This window comes from Clinocottus analis, unplaced genomic scaffold (assembly GCF_023055335.1).
Source record: "Clinocottus analis isolate CAN_PGR_092001 unplaced genomic scaffold, fCliAna1.0.p SCAF_3, whole genome shotgun sequence".
Lineage (NCBI taxonomy): Eukaryota > Metazoa > Chordata > Actinopteri > Perciformes > Cottidae > Clinocottus > Clinocottus analis.
Window position 1 is genome coordinate 13,363,637 of NW_027176042.1, and position 16,194 is coordinate 13,379,830.

Sequence of the window (16,194 nt, forward strand, 5' to 3'; positions counted from 1 at the left end):
ACAACAGAGAAAAGCTTCATAATAGAGAAGATGGAACCAGATGCTGAATGAAAACCTTTTTAATGAATTATCAAAACAATTGCTGATCTATTTCAGTCAATCGACTATTCAATTCAGTTCTTGACATACGCTTTATTAGAAAAGCTCATTTTAGTGGTCTGATACCCACAGCAATGCAAGAATGTGAATACGAGGACAAAACAATGTGGTACTTGATATCTCACAATATCAACAATAAAGAACAGTTGAAAAGCTTTGATGGTTTCAGGGTGGACAGAAACTGCCTGACTAAACCAAAGGCTAAATAAGAAGTGACAAGTTTTATCAGCTTCAGATTTATAGTCCACATCTCACCCCACTCTCCAAGGATGTGTGACTTAGAGCTCACAGATGATCAGTAAACTGTGACGCGTGTGTGTTGAAAACAATAGAATGATTGTTTGTATCTTTCACAATGCATTAGTGGAGATCATTAAGTGACCAGCAGAGCGGTGTGCTTGCGATTCACTGACTCACTGAGGTCACAGGACAATAAATAGCCACTCAGGAACCAACCATCAGCTGGTACAGCTTAACTGTACTTGAGCAATGAAATACTAACCATCATAACCATGCGCATAACCACTGTCTGTCAGTCAGTCTACAAATCCACCCAGTGAGACATTGTGTCTAATGGCATAATGAGTCTCGCTGCGCTGAGCATGTGTGTGTGTGTGTGTGTGTATGTGTTGTAGTGACAATTATAATGACAGATATTGTGGGTGGCTCTGCTGGTTATCTACTTGCCCCAGCAACAACAGGCCCACCTGTTGGTGAAATAGCTTTCGAGGTCTTGGTTCCTGGTCCTCCAAAATCCTTTTTCCAGAACTGACACAATTACTCTGTTACATGGGAAGCAACCAAGCTATTAATAGCAAAAGAAAGCCATGGAATTTTCCACCCAAACACAGGACAAACTGGTCCTCACTCATATCTGACTGCATAACAGCCCAAGACACTGAGACAACCAACCACTTGTTGAAAACCCATGCTCTGACTGTACAAAGCACTTTTGTTTCAGACTCCCTCTAGTGATGAAATTAAAAAGTGCAGAACAGTACTAAATGTACTATTAAAGAAGTTTACAAAATTATAAATATTCTCACATTTTACATACATGCCCGACTATTTTGTGATACAAAATGTATTATTGCCATATCTTTTAGTTGCAGTTTTAACTTTTACAATATGCTTGTATAAACTGTGGGATTATGAGAACAGTGCCCCCTGGTGTCACGAGTTTCAGGTTGTGCAGGTTAAAGTCTATAAGGCAACAATGTGTAGATGTGCTAATAATTCAGTAAGGAAAGCACCCCAAGGGTATTGGAACAGAGCCCACTTGACAAGGCAAGTACTGAAATAGAGAATGCACATAAAATCAAGAGTGAAGTCCACTGAGACATGCCATGACGGGAGCACGATTTCTGATAATCAACCAGAACAGGGGGCGATACTTCCAAACAGCCTACAGATGAAAGGTACAGAGGGTCGTGTCAATAGAGGCCAGTAAGGTAGTGAAGATCAAGGTAAGAGCCTCTGTATACGAACAGATCGCAACAGAAAGCGCAGCAGTGACTCATGCAAGAGAGAGGGATTCCCTCGACCTCTCTGGTAGATTTTAATAGCCTCTATATCTCACGTCATATAGCTTTGGCTGCGAAGCCTGAGCATTACATATTCTGCTTCATGTGATGCAATGGAGGTCCAGTGGGAGAGAGCAGCCGGCAAACAGAGACAGAATCCTGCAGATGAGACAACTAACTTGAGTAATCGATGGGCAAGCAAATCAACGCAAACACTTGCATTAAAGAAATGTTTCAAACATGCAGGAGTGAAGGAGATTAAAATGTATGAGAAAAAAATCTAACCCTCGTTCTTGGAGAGGAAAGATGCTGTAGAGCGGAGCTATTTCTGAGGCTGCTACACGAAGAAACACAGATAATACTAAAGCCTTCCATTCACAACATGGGCTGAATACCAACCGCTTACATTGCTACTACAGTAGATTTTTCAGCAGCAGTAATTTGGCATTAACAATGGTAACAGACTGTTTTGGTCAGATGGAAGTATTGTAGTGGATGGCCTACATGTGGTCCTTATGACAGACTGGGAGTGCAGTGGGCTCAGCCAAGCGGCTAATTGAGAAGACTTAAATAACTGCATGGATGGAGAGACCTCTAAGTTATTTATTACTGCAGCAAAGACAGGCTTCCTCAGCAAATACATTATAGTGTGTATCAACATGAGTTACTGCGTGTGATCTGCTGCAGCATCCCAAACACTCAACATGTGTGCTGTGGATCACTGAGGAAATAGCTTGAAATTAAATCAATATTAACGTTTAATTGCCTTATATACATTGCTGCTGTAACTTTATAGTATCTCCACACAGTCAGTTAGCACAACTTCAAAAGTAATCACAGAGCCACGATCATTTGACTCGTATCCCATCCCTTTAAACATCAAATGAAAACCCTTATGCACACTTTGTGACTAGACAATTGTATAACACTAATTAATACACCACCATGTGCCAGTAAGCTACAAGCCTGCAGGTGGCATCAAAATGCTATTAAAATGTAAATAACAATATCTTTATTCATAGCAGCTGAGATTGAACTATTTGATAGATTAACTTGTATAAATATAATTCAAGTAATAAAGAACTATAAAAAGGGAATTGACAGTTCCTATATTTTGTTAAATGAACTGTGAAATTAAATTGTAATTGTAAAATTGTGTATATAAAGTCCAAACGTCATTGTCACTAAATAAATCTATAACATACTCAATGAGACTGAATCAAAGCTCATTATTGTGATCACGTCTGGGCTGCTAATGGATGAATAAAACTTAAATGTGATATGATGAAGGTTATTTATCTCCACAGGGTCACTTAAATAATTTAAATGTCATTTCAGCCAAACAGTTGGAGAGGGCATTGTTGTCGGTAGAGAGGTGCAGTTAAAAGATAAAACAATAGCACCCAAGCTGATGAGATAAGGAGAAGCCAGTAGATGCATGATAAACTGTTGTTGCTACAAGGGGCCCGTTAAGGGTGAGAGTACCCCTACAAAATCCAGGAATCATCTAAAAATACCCTCAAATGTAATAAACTGCCAACTTTTGTAATTATATCTCTAATACATACAAACAAGTAAAAAATATGTTTAAAAATATTGACTTCATAACAGTTTTTACAATGTTCAGTTGTCAACCGAGAAAAAAATCCTCAGTAATAGGTGTATGTCTATTTAAGCAGACAATCCACACAATAGATATCTATGTGAAACACAAGCCAAATGAAGATCCTATTGTACAATAGAGAGTTTTTTCAGCAAAGTCAGGGTCAGATGCACAATGCTTTTAAGTTTTGCTGTGTCACAGTGTATATATTGCAGTAATGTACTAACGTATTGGTACAGTGTCAGATCCTGCACAGTCAATATTATCGTTTAGTTTGGAGCCGACAGGATTTGCTGATGAGTCAATTGTTAAAACTAATCAACAATTGTAGTTATTGATTGATCATTTTTTAAGCATTTCTTAACTCATGAATTACCAATAAAAGGGTTTGCAGCTCTGAATATTAGCTCGAGTAGTAAGCTATGTGCTTTTGTCTTTTTCTGACAAACAACTAAAAAATATATAAAAATTGATTATGAAAAAAACGTTATCAATAGATTACCCCAATTGCAGACTTAATTTATTTAGTTAGAATATTATTGATTGTGAATTGCATTACAGTTCCACACAAGGTGTGCATGCTAAATTCTAAACATACAACATCAGTCAAAGCTTCAAACAAATCAAACCAAAGTTTCAACAACAGATTTAAAAATAAACTAGAGTTGCAGTGGTCCCCGCCTCTGGAAACTCAGTATCTTCCCGTATTGCTCCTGGTGAGCTGCATGGATTCTTAAATGCCACTGCACAAGCATTTAACTCCACCTTCACGTAAGAGCTGTGAACTCATCCATTCCTCTATGGGACCCCTCTCTCCCACACTCACCAGGGCTGGTGGTGCTCTGCAGGCTCCCCCTCTTACGAAACGGGGATTTAGGTTTAGGCTTCCCTTGTCCATCAGTGTTGGAAGAGGAGGAAGAGGAAGAGGATGACATCTTGCTGCCTGTGCTCCTGTTACTGCTGGAGCAGAGCGAGTGGGAGCAGCGCAGTGGCCAGCAGAGGGAGGAAGGAGCACTAACGCTGGAGCTCTGTCTCACGGCAGGGCAGCGGGGCGGCAGCACCCATACTGGGCAGGGAGAAGCTCCTCTGCAGAGTTGGCTCCTCCTCCTAGCCAGCTGCAGGTCAGCAGGCATGCCGCACAGCGACGAGCTGAACGGCAGCCCAAGGCTTACCCGGCCCTTGCTGGGGGCCATCCGCCTCGGTTGCCCTAGCAACCAGGGAATAAGCTTCCTATAGCTGATGCAGGAAAGAAACGCCACGGAGGGGGACATCGCAGATCAAAGCGTGCGACTGGCATGATAGCCAGCAAGCACAGAGATCGACAACACCCATCCAGCTGGGCAACGAGGTGAGTGAAGGACAAAAGTTTTCCACTCATCTAAAAATAGCAACTGGAGTATTCAACCAAGAGAGAGAGATCCAGATGAACGACAAGCGACAGAAAAAGGCCAAACAATACCGATTGGTCAGAGCACAGAAATCAGCTTATTGTAAACTGACTAGTGAACCCTAATCTTCTTTTCTGGAAACTTCTGAGGGGTTCAGACCGAGGCATGATGTATTATAAATAGTGGCAGCCAATGCCCAGCAAGGCTAGATCCTGTAGTTTAGGAGCATTCATTATTATTACACATGGCTACTTAAAGTGTTATAACCACACAACAAGCTTCAACAAGTCAGCAGAGCTCTGACTCAATTTTTTTTTTTCATAAATGATAAGCTTTTCTAGGACTATCCTACACTAACTACAACTGAAACAGCACAGTAGAATAATTTTAGATTAAGGAATGTTCATGTCATCAATTAACAAATATTGTACATTACTAAAGCCAAGGACGCTGACTATTGACTTTGTAAAATTGGCCTGACATTGTATTTTGGAACTTTGGTATCCCATTTCTTGATAGAGCAGTCAGAGCAACAGAGCTACTAAAAAAGGAAAGATCCCCATCTAGTGGTATGAAGATTTAATGCAGTTAGACAAAAACATGTTTGTCCTTTCTGACCACACGGTGTGTTGTTCAAACTGCTTCAGTTTGTCAAATAGTACAGACACTAAACAGCAAACATTTTTACTGAAATAAACAATAAACACAGCTTTGCCATTATCTGAATGCAGCGGATCATTTCGTACCTTATGTGTGATCATTTTAACTCCAACAACAGTATGGAGCACAGTTTACAGGAATAGTACTGGCCAAGAGATACTAAACATTACTAACAATCATTCAATTATTATTTCCTCGACCACTGTCCTCTAAAAATCTTAAACACTTCAGAATACAACTGAATTGATAACACAACTAAAGGATTATGCTCAACATTTTTGCTAGTAACCTGGTCTCTGAGACTGAACTTTACTGTGAACAAAATCCTCAACAACTGTACCTAAGATCACACCCCCAAAACACAAACACCACACACAGATCTCTTAAAGTAACAAACAAGTTATACTTTGTTAGAATTGATAGTGTGTGACATACGGCCAAAAACAACGGAAAACCCTGTTTAAACTATGTCTTGACGATTGAGAACAGACCAGAACAGAACAATCCACAAAAACAATTGACAGAAATTCAACATTTCTGTCAAATAAGCTTGGCTAAAACATCATCTAAAGATACATCCTGGTGGATGACTGAGAAAAGTGAAATAATTCAAAGTTCATCTTACCCAAGTTTGAATAGAAATCTTTTTATTGGGTCTCTACTCTTCAGCCTTTCTGAAATCTGACCCAGTTTTTTAAGAGAGCTGACGTTCACCATCTGGTGCAGCAGCAGCAAAGGGTAAAAAACAGGGGCTGACTTTTGTCTAAAACAAAAATCTTGACTACCCTACAACTATGTCACACATATTGCTCAAACCAAATTACTAATATTTTTAAAGCCTTTCATGTAAGCAACAGGCAAATATGTTACTCCCGTTACTCCTTTGTTTTTATCTTGGCCTCTTCTGTTTGGTTATGCTTTCTGTCTACTCACCATTTTGCTCAAATGAAACCACTGTTCATATCAATGGCTGCTCGGGGATTTTTTTCCCACTCCCGCTGAGCAAAGCTCATGGAATTCAGCATTTTGTTTGCAGAAACCATAGACCAAAAACACAGTGTTCTCTCTTTCCATGCAAAGCCATCAAACCAAACTGAACAAGTCATAAATAAAACTAATTAGATCAATAATTTGCTTTAAAATACTGGTGTTTTGACAGTTTACAAAACAGAACAATGGTATATTCCTATGAAAAGCAGAGCTGCTAATCACTATGACTGATAACTACTTCAAATTGGTATTTGTTCTTTTTCTTTTTTTACTGAGTGAGATTTTGATGCACTTTTGTACTGCTCTGTTACTAATCCAATTCAGTGTGTTCACAATATGTAATCTTTGCAGGTCATCACTTAAAAACATCAATAAATTGGAGCTGTAGGAAGCAATTAATGGGACAGGTAAGTTACTAGGATGGCACCATCTTGGTCATATCATAGTGAGAATGTAAGTGTTACCCAAGGTATTCTCCAAAACAATAATTTCTGCATTTTATATTTTGCTGGTCATTATAACTGATGACTTCCGTGTGCAAGTAAACAGCTCTCTCATGATATGGCATTGGAAGGTACTATTTGTATTTTAAATGTGCTTTTGTATGTAATTTACTATATATAATGTGTTGTATTATCTGGACATTCAGTGTGAAATAAAGTTTGTTTGAGTGATTGATTGATTGATTGATTGATTATGCCTCCATATAAAGCCTGTGTCAGATGATGTACAATACACTACAGTACTGTACAGTTCATTAATGCAGTTGTTAGCTGCTGGAAGTAGACAGTTGCCTTGGGACATGTTATGTTGATTTCACTTGAAGCGAACTTGATCCCGTTAACGTACTTATTTTGAAAGATATCCACACCGTGTCACTGCATGTGGACTTACCGCCTGACATTGTTGAAGACCAGCTGGGAGCAGAAGCTGCCCGTTAGAAGTGCGAGACCGGAAATGTCCTGGAGAAAATACCCAGCAGAGCGTTACACGGACAATAGAATACACGAGTTAGCTGATAAGATATCAGCGATGACAGTATCTCAGATGTGACTAACTGTCCTATACGGTTTACTATAACGCGTCAATGTTAAATTATGCGTTTCGCTTAGATCACAACACCATACGCTGCTCAAAGTTACAATTCAAACTCCAGTTTAACCTCCAAAAACGTCACTGACTAACTGGTAACGTGACTAACTGTGACTTAACTAGCTAACGTAACTGTTAACGTGGCTAACTGTTACGTAACTAACTGTTAACGTGACTAACTAACTGTTTAGGTTAACGTTACGTAAACTGGTTATTTAATGACTGTGGCGTCGTCAATTTCTATAACGTTCGCCGTCAGCGATACACCTGAATTAACGTGATACCCATTTAAGAAAGGAAATAGCTCGTTAAAGTAAATCAGGTTTACCTTTACTCGAGTAGGTAACGTCAGGTTTCTGTTTCGACGTTAATGCAAGGAACCAGAAAGGAAGGAGCCGCCCGCTTTGAGAGTTTGAGTCGTGGGTTAGGGTTATGAGTCCAAAGCTCAGACACACAACATGGATTCATAAGCCCTGTGTTATATTAGTTTTGCTGTGTAGAGCCAGTAAACATCATTAAACATCATCGGGAAAACTCCCTGCTCTACACAGCAAAACTAACTTGAGTTCTCATTTTGCTTGAAGATCTTGAAGTTAAAGAAACAAGTTATTCAGGTATTTATTCAAGTAGCAATACCACAATGTAAAACCCCTATTACATGTAAAAAAAAATCCTCTTTATATATGCGTATTTGTCATTTTTGGTTCATATTACTGATTTATTAAAATGTTGTAGTTGGTGAAGGTGGAGTTTATTTAAGCTGTTTTATATGATGTTGTATAGTTTAATTTACTGTATAACAATTGTATATTTGTTGTAATGATAACATATTGTGTCACAGAAAAATAGTGGACTGAAAAGTTCCTTCTGAAGTGAGTAGAAGCAGAGATTACTGGAAATAAGAAACTGGAAGAGTGCCAGGAAAATAGAAATGGGAACACATGTGTTGGCTGACTCAGGGCTTTCAAGACTGAAGTCCAACATGTCACTGTGTGTGATTACTCATAGTTAAAAACATTAGCCCTTAGTTAAAATGTTGTTTAACATATACAATGTTGAGTGTTTTTAATCGATTCTGTTACACTATGGATACGGTGGTGTTATATTCACTGATGTTGTACAAAGTTTTTACTCTTAATTGTATATGATAAGAAGCTTTAAAATAAGCAACACAGTGTTTAAAATGCTCATACTAACACCATCTTTATGTTAAACAGTACAATGATTTAAATATACTCAAAGATGGCTGTATTAGAAATCCTATTATTGATGTTGTAGCTTGTTGAAATAATCTGAGCCTTTTTGTGTTTGTAATGTTCACTTTGATTCTGCCTGTGTGTGTCTAATTCCTCTCCCAATGTTACTTCCATTTTTTCAGATCTCTCCTCAAGTCTTCACTTCTGTGTCTCCCCAATGTTAATTTTCTACTGACAATATGCCTGGGAATTTGGTGGAAACAAAAAAAGCATATTGTTGTTTTCTAGCTCTCTGTGTCTATGTCCTCATCCGAGTCTGACTTAGAGTCATTGTATCCGTGTTGTCCCTCTGCCTTCATTTGTTTGTGATGATCAGTGACAGGAAACACCTTCAGTCAACATTTTAGGGTTGTTTTGCGACAGCATTCCCCTCACAGGACAAGGCTCTCAACAACCACACCTAATTTTGAGAGAACAGCGTTTTAGCAGATTTCTTATTTAATTTGGCAATCTAGCTATCACATACAGTCTCCGGCTTCTAGTCTCACCTGAAATAGTTTAATCTAATTTGTCTGTAACTTGTATTGTTCTTGATTTGGGGATTTCATCTGTTTACAGTTAGCTGCATGTAATGTTGACATATACAAGAGTGCATATACAACATTTTAGTTTTACTTTGCATTTCTTTAGTGCCAAACTATCAGTTTAGATTTTTTTAATTGTAAACAACTGCTGCTATTGGCAGCAATAGTTTATCGTATCAGTACCATTTTACATTTCTTTAATAGCACAGGAATTCATTTGCTACAAAAGAAATAAAGGGAATGTAAATAGAAGGACAAAAGTCTTAAAGTGTAAATGCAAAAACTATAGATATTGAAGTTAAGTATGTCATGAATTATCAAGAAATAATCATGAGTCATTCTCAAGAGCAGAATGAGAGCAGATAGTTATTTCAGTTTCCAGCTTGAGAGATTCACTCGAGCGAGCCAGAAGTTGTGAAAGAAATAACAACAACAAAATTGTCAGCTCCGGTTTAGTCTAAAGAATGTATTTTAAGAAGTCTCAAATTAGGATGTCTTGTTGGATTCCCAATAGTGCGCTCCTCCTCCCGCCCACTCCAGCACTGGGAAATGTCACGAGGTAATAATTGCCATGGGGATGGCGGATCCTGGCGAAGCTGGGGGCGGTTTGACTGAGGTCCATAGCGAGGTGTGAGGCCTGTCACACACCAGTATCTTCCAACAGAAATCAATCAATCTATCAATCTATCATCAATCTATCTCTCTATCATCAATCTATCTATCATCAATCTATCAATAAATCTATCTATCTGTCCATCTATCTATTGTAGCAATGTTGTAGCAATGCATAGTGTATAAATATACAATGAGCAGTGCTATTGTTATTATTATTAATATTATTATCATATTTTATATATCATATTTTGTGCAATACTGTTATATCTTTTATATTTTGTGCCTTATTTTTTATTTATTCATTTTTTTAGCTTAAGTTTATTGTCATTCTGTGTTAGGAGGAGCGAGCAAAATAAGCTTTTCATTGTTTGGAATAACTGTCTGTTATCTGTGCAAAACACAGTAAAAACACCTTGAATCTCAAATCCATCTGTCTGTCTTTTGAAAATGATAACTTTACTTTCTGATGAAGGTCATATCACTGGCTTTAGCCTTTTGAAGTTAAATGTTACCTGACTGTCAATGGATGTGTGGAATACATGTGTTACAGCAGCAGCCCCCTAATGTTGGTAAAAAAAAATAAAAAAAAGTATGCGAATGCATCCAAAATGTTTTACAAACATAGAAACTCTTTATTACAACTGTATCTCTCGCTCAAGGTTTAGCCGTGTACTTTTCTGAAACGCATTCATATCATTGCAGTATAGTGGAAGTCATTCTTTTATTTTTTTACCACAGCATAAAAAAACAATCTTTGAACAAGTAAAAATCCTAACACAAACATACAACATCATTCACAGTTTGTGATATTTAGACGGGATGAAAAGAGGATATCAGGCTCGACAAGTTTTTGATTTTGGATTGGCATTGTCACTCAAAAAATATCTTAAAAACCCTGTATCCACATTACATAAGAAAGTTGTTTCAATCAAACATTTCCACATATAGTTTATTGTATTTATCTCTAACAGTTTACTATAAAATACAACTTCATCTCATCATCAAAAACTTCACTTGGAACTGTGCAGGACTATAAAATAATGTGTATTTTCCCTGCATGTGAGGTAATGTAAAAACCCTGATGAGCAGGGTAGTCAAACTAAATATTAGTGTATTCTCCTTCCAGGATAAAAAAATCTCCTCAACAAAAAAGGGTTGCAAACCTATCAAAATACATCAGCCTCATTGTAATGAAATTCATAACAAATACATACACTCACTAATACAAAAATAGTGCATGCTGAGTGATACACATAACTTAAACTTTTACAGTTTTACTAAACATAACATACATTTTGGTACATTAAACAAATGTAAGAAATATAATAATATTTGAGTGTAATGCAGTGCATCAAGAGAATACAGTTCTTAATGATCTGTATCCAAATACACTAATAAATACTTCACATGACAGAAAGCTGGGTGACCCTTAAAATGAGTCAAGTCAACCTGCATCTTAAACTGGATCGAGATCTACTTTTTAGGAAATCAAAGAAAAAAAGATTTGTTTGGACAAGCACCAAAGAAAGGAGAACAAAACAATTGGTTATCTGTAAACAACTCGTAGCAATTCCATGAGAGTTAGGCAACAATATGTACGTCTGCTAATCAATTATAATCAGATTGGCATCAGGGTTAAGAGTGGCATTATCTCTGACGAAAGCGCGGCAAAAGTGACAGAAGTGCTTTTCCCTCAATGAATCCTCTAAGTACTCATAATGTTGTATATTTTATTGCTGCTTTCTTCTATATCACTTATTAGAAAAAAAATCCACCTACTGGAGACTCAAAAATGATTGATTTGGCAGTTACAAATACAGTATCAGTTGATTTTGTGGAACCATTTCGACTTCATTTCTAAATACCAAAGTACACACTAATGTAATTAATTTCAGCAATCGTTTCTTACTTTTCAGATAAGAAGGAATTGTCTTAAAACATTAATTAAGGTACCTTTATAGAATAAAACATATAATGAATGTTATTTGTATCTTTAAAAAAGGCTTTCACTAGTTACACCAATAATAGTCATACAATTTGTTTACTGTACAGAGCTGTGTGGTTGTGTGAAAGGCCATTGTTGCCATTTTAAAAATCTAGCAGTAATTTCCCTTTTCACAAACAACAGTTTTAAACACATCTCAAACAACTGCAATAAATTGTATCAATGTGACTGTTGAAGAATGAAACTGATGAGGCAAAGTGTCTTATGATTCAAAATACAATTTAAAGTCATTTCAATTAACTGCTACCTGTTGGATTCAGTTTAGAAATAGAGAAACATGTTTTCACAGAGAGAACTCCTGAAACTGAATGATTTTGAGACATTTAAAAACTTAATTTTCTGTATATATGTGGTGGTTTTTTGCCTGCTCAGACTCAATAAACTCTGACGTCTCCTCTGCAATCTGTCCAGGGATACGGAAATCTATCGGTATGGACTGTGCTGGCTCGGGTGGTTGGGACTGTGCCACAGGGCAGCAGGCCTCCCCTTTCGGGCTGGAGGTGCTGTGAGAGTTTTGAGGATCCATGTTGCAGCCGGTACCCTGAAGAAACTGGAGGAAATTCTCTTCTATGGATCCTTCACGGCTGGGCAGTCTGTCCTCCATCTCAAATCCTGCTCGGCGAAACAGACAAGGCATATGCTTGCCCAGCTCCTCCCGGATCTGTCTGTTGAGACAGCCATAGAAGAAGGGATTGGAGGTGAAACAGAAGTAACCTATCCAGGTGACCACCTCCTCCAGAGAGGCCAGTTTTGCTGGAGGGCTGGCAGACAGTGCTGAATACAGGTGGAAAGTAAAGTAGGGCAGCCAGCAACAAAGGAATTGCCCACCTACTGCTGCCAACACTGCTGCAGCCTTCCCTCCCCCAAAGGGACGCTGCGGAGTGGCTCTGTCCGTCCCAGTCCCTGTCCCAGAGCTGGTAACCATGGTGGATCGGCTGCTGAGTGATTCTGACCGCTGGCGTCGAGGCGTGTCCATCCAGGTAGGAAGAGGCCCGTGGTGCATGGCTGCTACCCGAGCCACTTTGAACATATTGCAATACACAACAAGAATGACCAGTAGTGGACACAGGAAATACACTAAAGTAAACAGGGCCATGAAGGCCAAGCGGTTTGAACCTCCCCCTGTCCAATGTAGTGAGCAGCGCCTGTGACCCTGAGCAGGTGGAGATGGGACTGCCCCTCCTCCCCCTCCAGCAACCGCACTACTCTCAAGAAGAGGAGTTCTTCCACCTTGCAGAAACCAAGCGAGCAGCGGCAGGGCAGACATGGCCAGGGCATTGACCCATATCCCCACCAGCACTGACGCTACCAGGCCAACAGTCATTTTTACTTCATAGCGCATCGGGTGTATAATGTAGTAATAACGCTCAACATTGATGACTGAGATAGAAAGGATGGCAGCGCTAACCAGGCACACACTGAGAAAGAGGTAGCTCCGGCACAGGGCCTCCCCGAAGAAGGCTCGGCTTGAGAGCATGCCAAGGGGCATCAGCACCAAGGCTGCCAGCAGGTCCACCACGCACAGGTGGAACACAAAGGCAAACTTGTGGAGCTGTGGGGCCTTGGCAATGACCGCCATGACAGCCACATTACCAACCACAGCCAGCAGATCCATGAGCAGCATGGCCAGCAGGGTTAGCGACTGGGACAGCGCCCAGCCCTCAGGCAGAAAGGAGGCAGACATGTTGGAGATAAGCGGTGGAGGTGGGTGGGAGGAGTTCCACATCGGCTCCATTGACGGGTGGGATGAAGCAGGCAGGCAGGAGCAGTCACAGGCCCATCACCCATCCTTCAAAGCCAGGAAGTACGGCCAGAAAACAGCGGCTAGAAAATGAGGTCAAAAGCTGCCTTGTAGTCCACAGGATGATGCTGACGGAAGTTCAGATGTTATGATTCCTGTCCATTTGTCCATTTAGAAAGTCTCCATGTCGGTCGTCAATCACAACCCACCTTAAAAACAAGAAGGACAGATGGAAATAAATTGTGTGTTCATCTGAGTTTGAATTTGTGTTTTCCTTATTTGCTCTTTAGGGTTATGAACTAATCCTTCCAATCAGTTGCTCGTGCTGCGTTTGCACCGGCTAGATTAAGATGAATACACTCGGGTTAGAAAATCTTCCATAGCTTCTCAAATATCTGTTAAGGTAGTCCAAATTATTTTAATGATCATAAATCAGAATGCAAAAGAGTTAAGCAACTTGAACAGATTAGTTCATAAGTCTGCTCACAAATGAAGATGCCCAAATCAAACATGAATGATAATGATGTGAAAAAAATAACTTGAACTTTGAACTGCTCTAAATGAAGAAAGATATATCCAGTCTGCTCCTTAGCTGAGAGACTGTGATTAATGCTTATCAAGCACACATCCTGGCATGAATGCATGCTAAAACAATCCAGTCAACACAGAGGTGACAGCCCTTTTTCCATCACATCTACACCTGCTGTGTTAGCTCTTGATGAATAAATATACCCAGGGTGTAAACGGATTGTGTAAAGCAAAACACAACATTAGTACATGTACTCCAATAGTATTTCTGTCTCTAAAGAAGCCCCCGTGTGAGTGAATGCAGAGTTTCAATTGGAAAACTTGAGGGTATTCACGGGCTGCAGAGGCTGCCTGCATATTAGCAATGCCTAGCTATTGCAGACAACAAACAGACATGGGTGGAGTATAAGGTCGCTATAAGTGTGTGTCAGATCAAGGAAATCCAGCTGCTTACAGCTATACATACTCTCCGCCACAGATGTAACAAAATCCCAGGATGTTGTGTCTCCTGTCTGCAGTGATTGAGGTTTAAAATTGAGCTCTAACCTCCCTCCTCACCTATGAATGATTGCCTTCAGTGAGCAACGTCTCTAAATCGCACATAGGGGTACTCCCAATTCAGTTTAACCCTCCTGCAAGGGTTAGTCATGGCTTACCGCCTACTCATTTATATATTAATCATTAATGCATTACACCCACTGTTTAAGCTCCATATTCTATATATCACATCACCATTGAATTAGATGTATATTTGCACTCAGCAGTATGTAATCATCAGGGTATAAGAAGAGGGTGAGAGCAAGCATGAAAATGTGGTGATAATCAGGTAATGTGAGGGGAAGAAACAGAGAGAGAGCACCATGTACCTGAAGTATTTCCCGATGCAAGCTGTCTGCTGCTTTTGGTCTCTGAGGATGGAAACCTGGTGTAGCTCCTACTGCTGAGGTACCCAGTGGACATCAATCATTGCACCTTGTGAATGCAGTTGAGGAACTTGCCACTAAACCAGCCTGTTTGTCTTCCCATCCCTTGATCTGCGCTGTGCATCCTCCTTCCTGGATGACTTGAGCTGTGGCAGCAGAGGCTTTTCTGAAACGATGCTGATGTAAATGCATGCAAAGAGACACCAGCTCACACTCTGCTTTCCCCCTCCACTCACACACAGTGACTGCAGAGATGGAGCAAGAGGCAGCGAGAAACAGGACCAGAGCTGCCGTCTCCACAGGGTCCTAGTGCCCAAATGTTTCTTTAAAAATTTGAAACTGAATATGATGGAGGGGAAATGTTATGTTGTTGTTGTAGCTGTTAGCAGTGTAAGTAGATTTCTGGGGTGAAATATTCATGTTAGTCCAACACTACAGTAATAAGAAGATATGTGTTAATATATCTCAATAATTACTGGATTGTCATGAGTTTGATGAGCGCTTAATTTCCTCGATGAAAACGTGGGTCCAATATTGTAATATATATGATCATATTTATCTTGAATAGTATTACAATCCCTCTGATTCCACCACCAGGTCAAAATCTCTACTTACCTAACACTTCATTTTATGACAGGACACCCTTCTAAACAAACACCGAATTCTTGCTGTTTTCGAGTTTGGCTTGTCCTATTACTTCATAATACTAATATGCTAAATGCTGGTCTGTTACGCTTCATGTCACATATACAGTTAGTTAACAGGCAAACTGTAGGCCTGTACGTGTTATGCCTCAAGCTCTCCATTATCATACAGCATACAGTGACATACAATCGTCTTGTGTTATCAATAACAGGTTAGCATGCAGATGAGAACCCAACAGGGCCTTGAACATTGACCACTGAAGAACAGCAAAGTTGTTTTTTCCATTTTTCATTCACCCAAGACGTTTTTCTGGTGTGTTATGTAGCATGACAGCCTCAAGGACTACTAGCACAGCCATGAACATTTAGTTTTTGTGGAACATATTCTGGGATGCTTGAGCGCTTAACAGATGACCTCCTAGTGTCCTATTTACACACAAATAGGAATATGCACAATTCATGACAACTCACCCTCCTAAGTAATCCCTTATTTCTTGTTCCTCTCCCAGTTTACTGTCAAGTCAGCCATTAATGATTTGGGTTGTAATTTCATGGATTTAAGTGCCAGTACAAGAATTATGGACGCGGTGGTTCGGCCTCAGC

General features: G+C 39.5%; 2 protein-coding genes and 1 long non-coding RNA gene across 4 annotated transcripts in view; 1 reads left to right on the forward strand and 2 right to left on the reverse strand.

The window, feature by feature from the left end:
• The window catches only part of ampd2a (adenosine monophosphate deaminase 2a), a 29,069-nt gene extending 21,156 nt beyond the window's left edge, over window positions 1-7,913 (reverse strand). The window contains exons 1-2 of one of the 2 annotated variants that reach the window (XM_068593460.1): window positions 7,684-7,913; window positions 7,158-7,225 (exon numbers count right to left, since the gene is read on the reverse strand). In XM_068593460.1, the coding sequence (XP_068449561.1) occupies window positions 7,158-7,167 (10 nt within the window). In that variant the 5' untranslated portion in view covers window positions 7,168-7,225; window positions 7,684-7,913. Of the gene's footprint in view, window positions 1-7,157; window positions 7,502-7,683 lie in introns of those variants that run through there. The other variant, XM_068593459.1, reaches the window with a different exon arrangement.
• On the forward strand, window positions 4,416-10,090 carry LOC137795903 (uncharacterized). The gene is made up of 3 exons (XR_011078561.1): window positions 4,416-4,573; window positions 6,615-6,670; window positions 8,734-10,090. It is a non-coding gene; the product is annotated as an uncharacterized lncRNA (long non-coding RNA).
• Window positions 10,091-10,397: 307 nt separating this feature from the next.
• LOC137795902 (G-protein coupled receptor 61-like) lies at window positions 10,398-15,173 on the reverse strand. Its single transcript, XM_068593463.1, has 2 exons — window positions 14,891-15,173; window positions 10,398-13,705 (listed from the first exon to the last, which is right to left on the reverse strand). The coding sequence occupies exon 2, from the start codon at window positions 13,488-13,490 to the stop codon at window positions 12,087-12,089; it is 1,404 nt and encodes a 467-aa protein (XP_068449564.1). The 5' UTR covers window positions 13,491-13,705; window positions 14,891-15,173; the 3' UTR covers window positions 10,398-12,086.
• Window positions 15,174-16,194: the final 1,021 nt, after the last annotated feature.

Bases quoted from the DNA above. Each gene is read 5' to 3' on its own strand.
- LOC137795902 (XM_068593463.1), bottom strand. From the start codon at position 13,490: ATGGAGCCGATGTGGAACTCCTCCCACCCACCTCCACCGCTTATCTCC.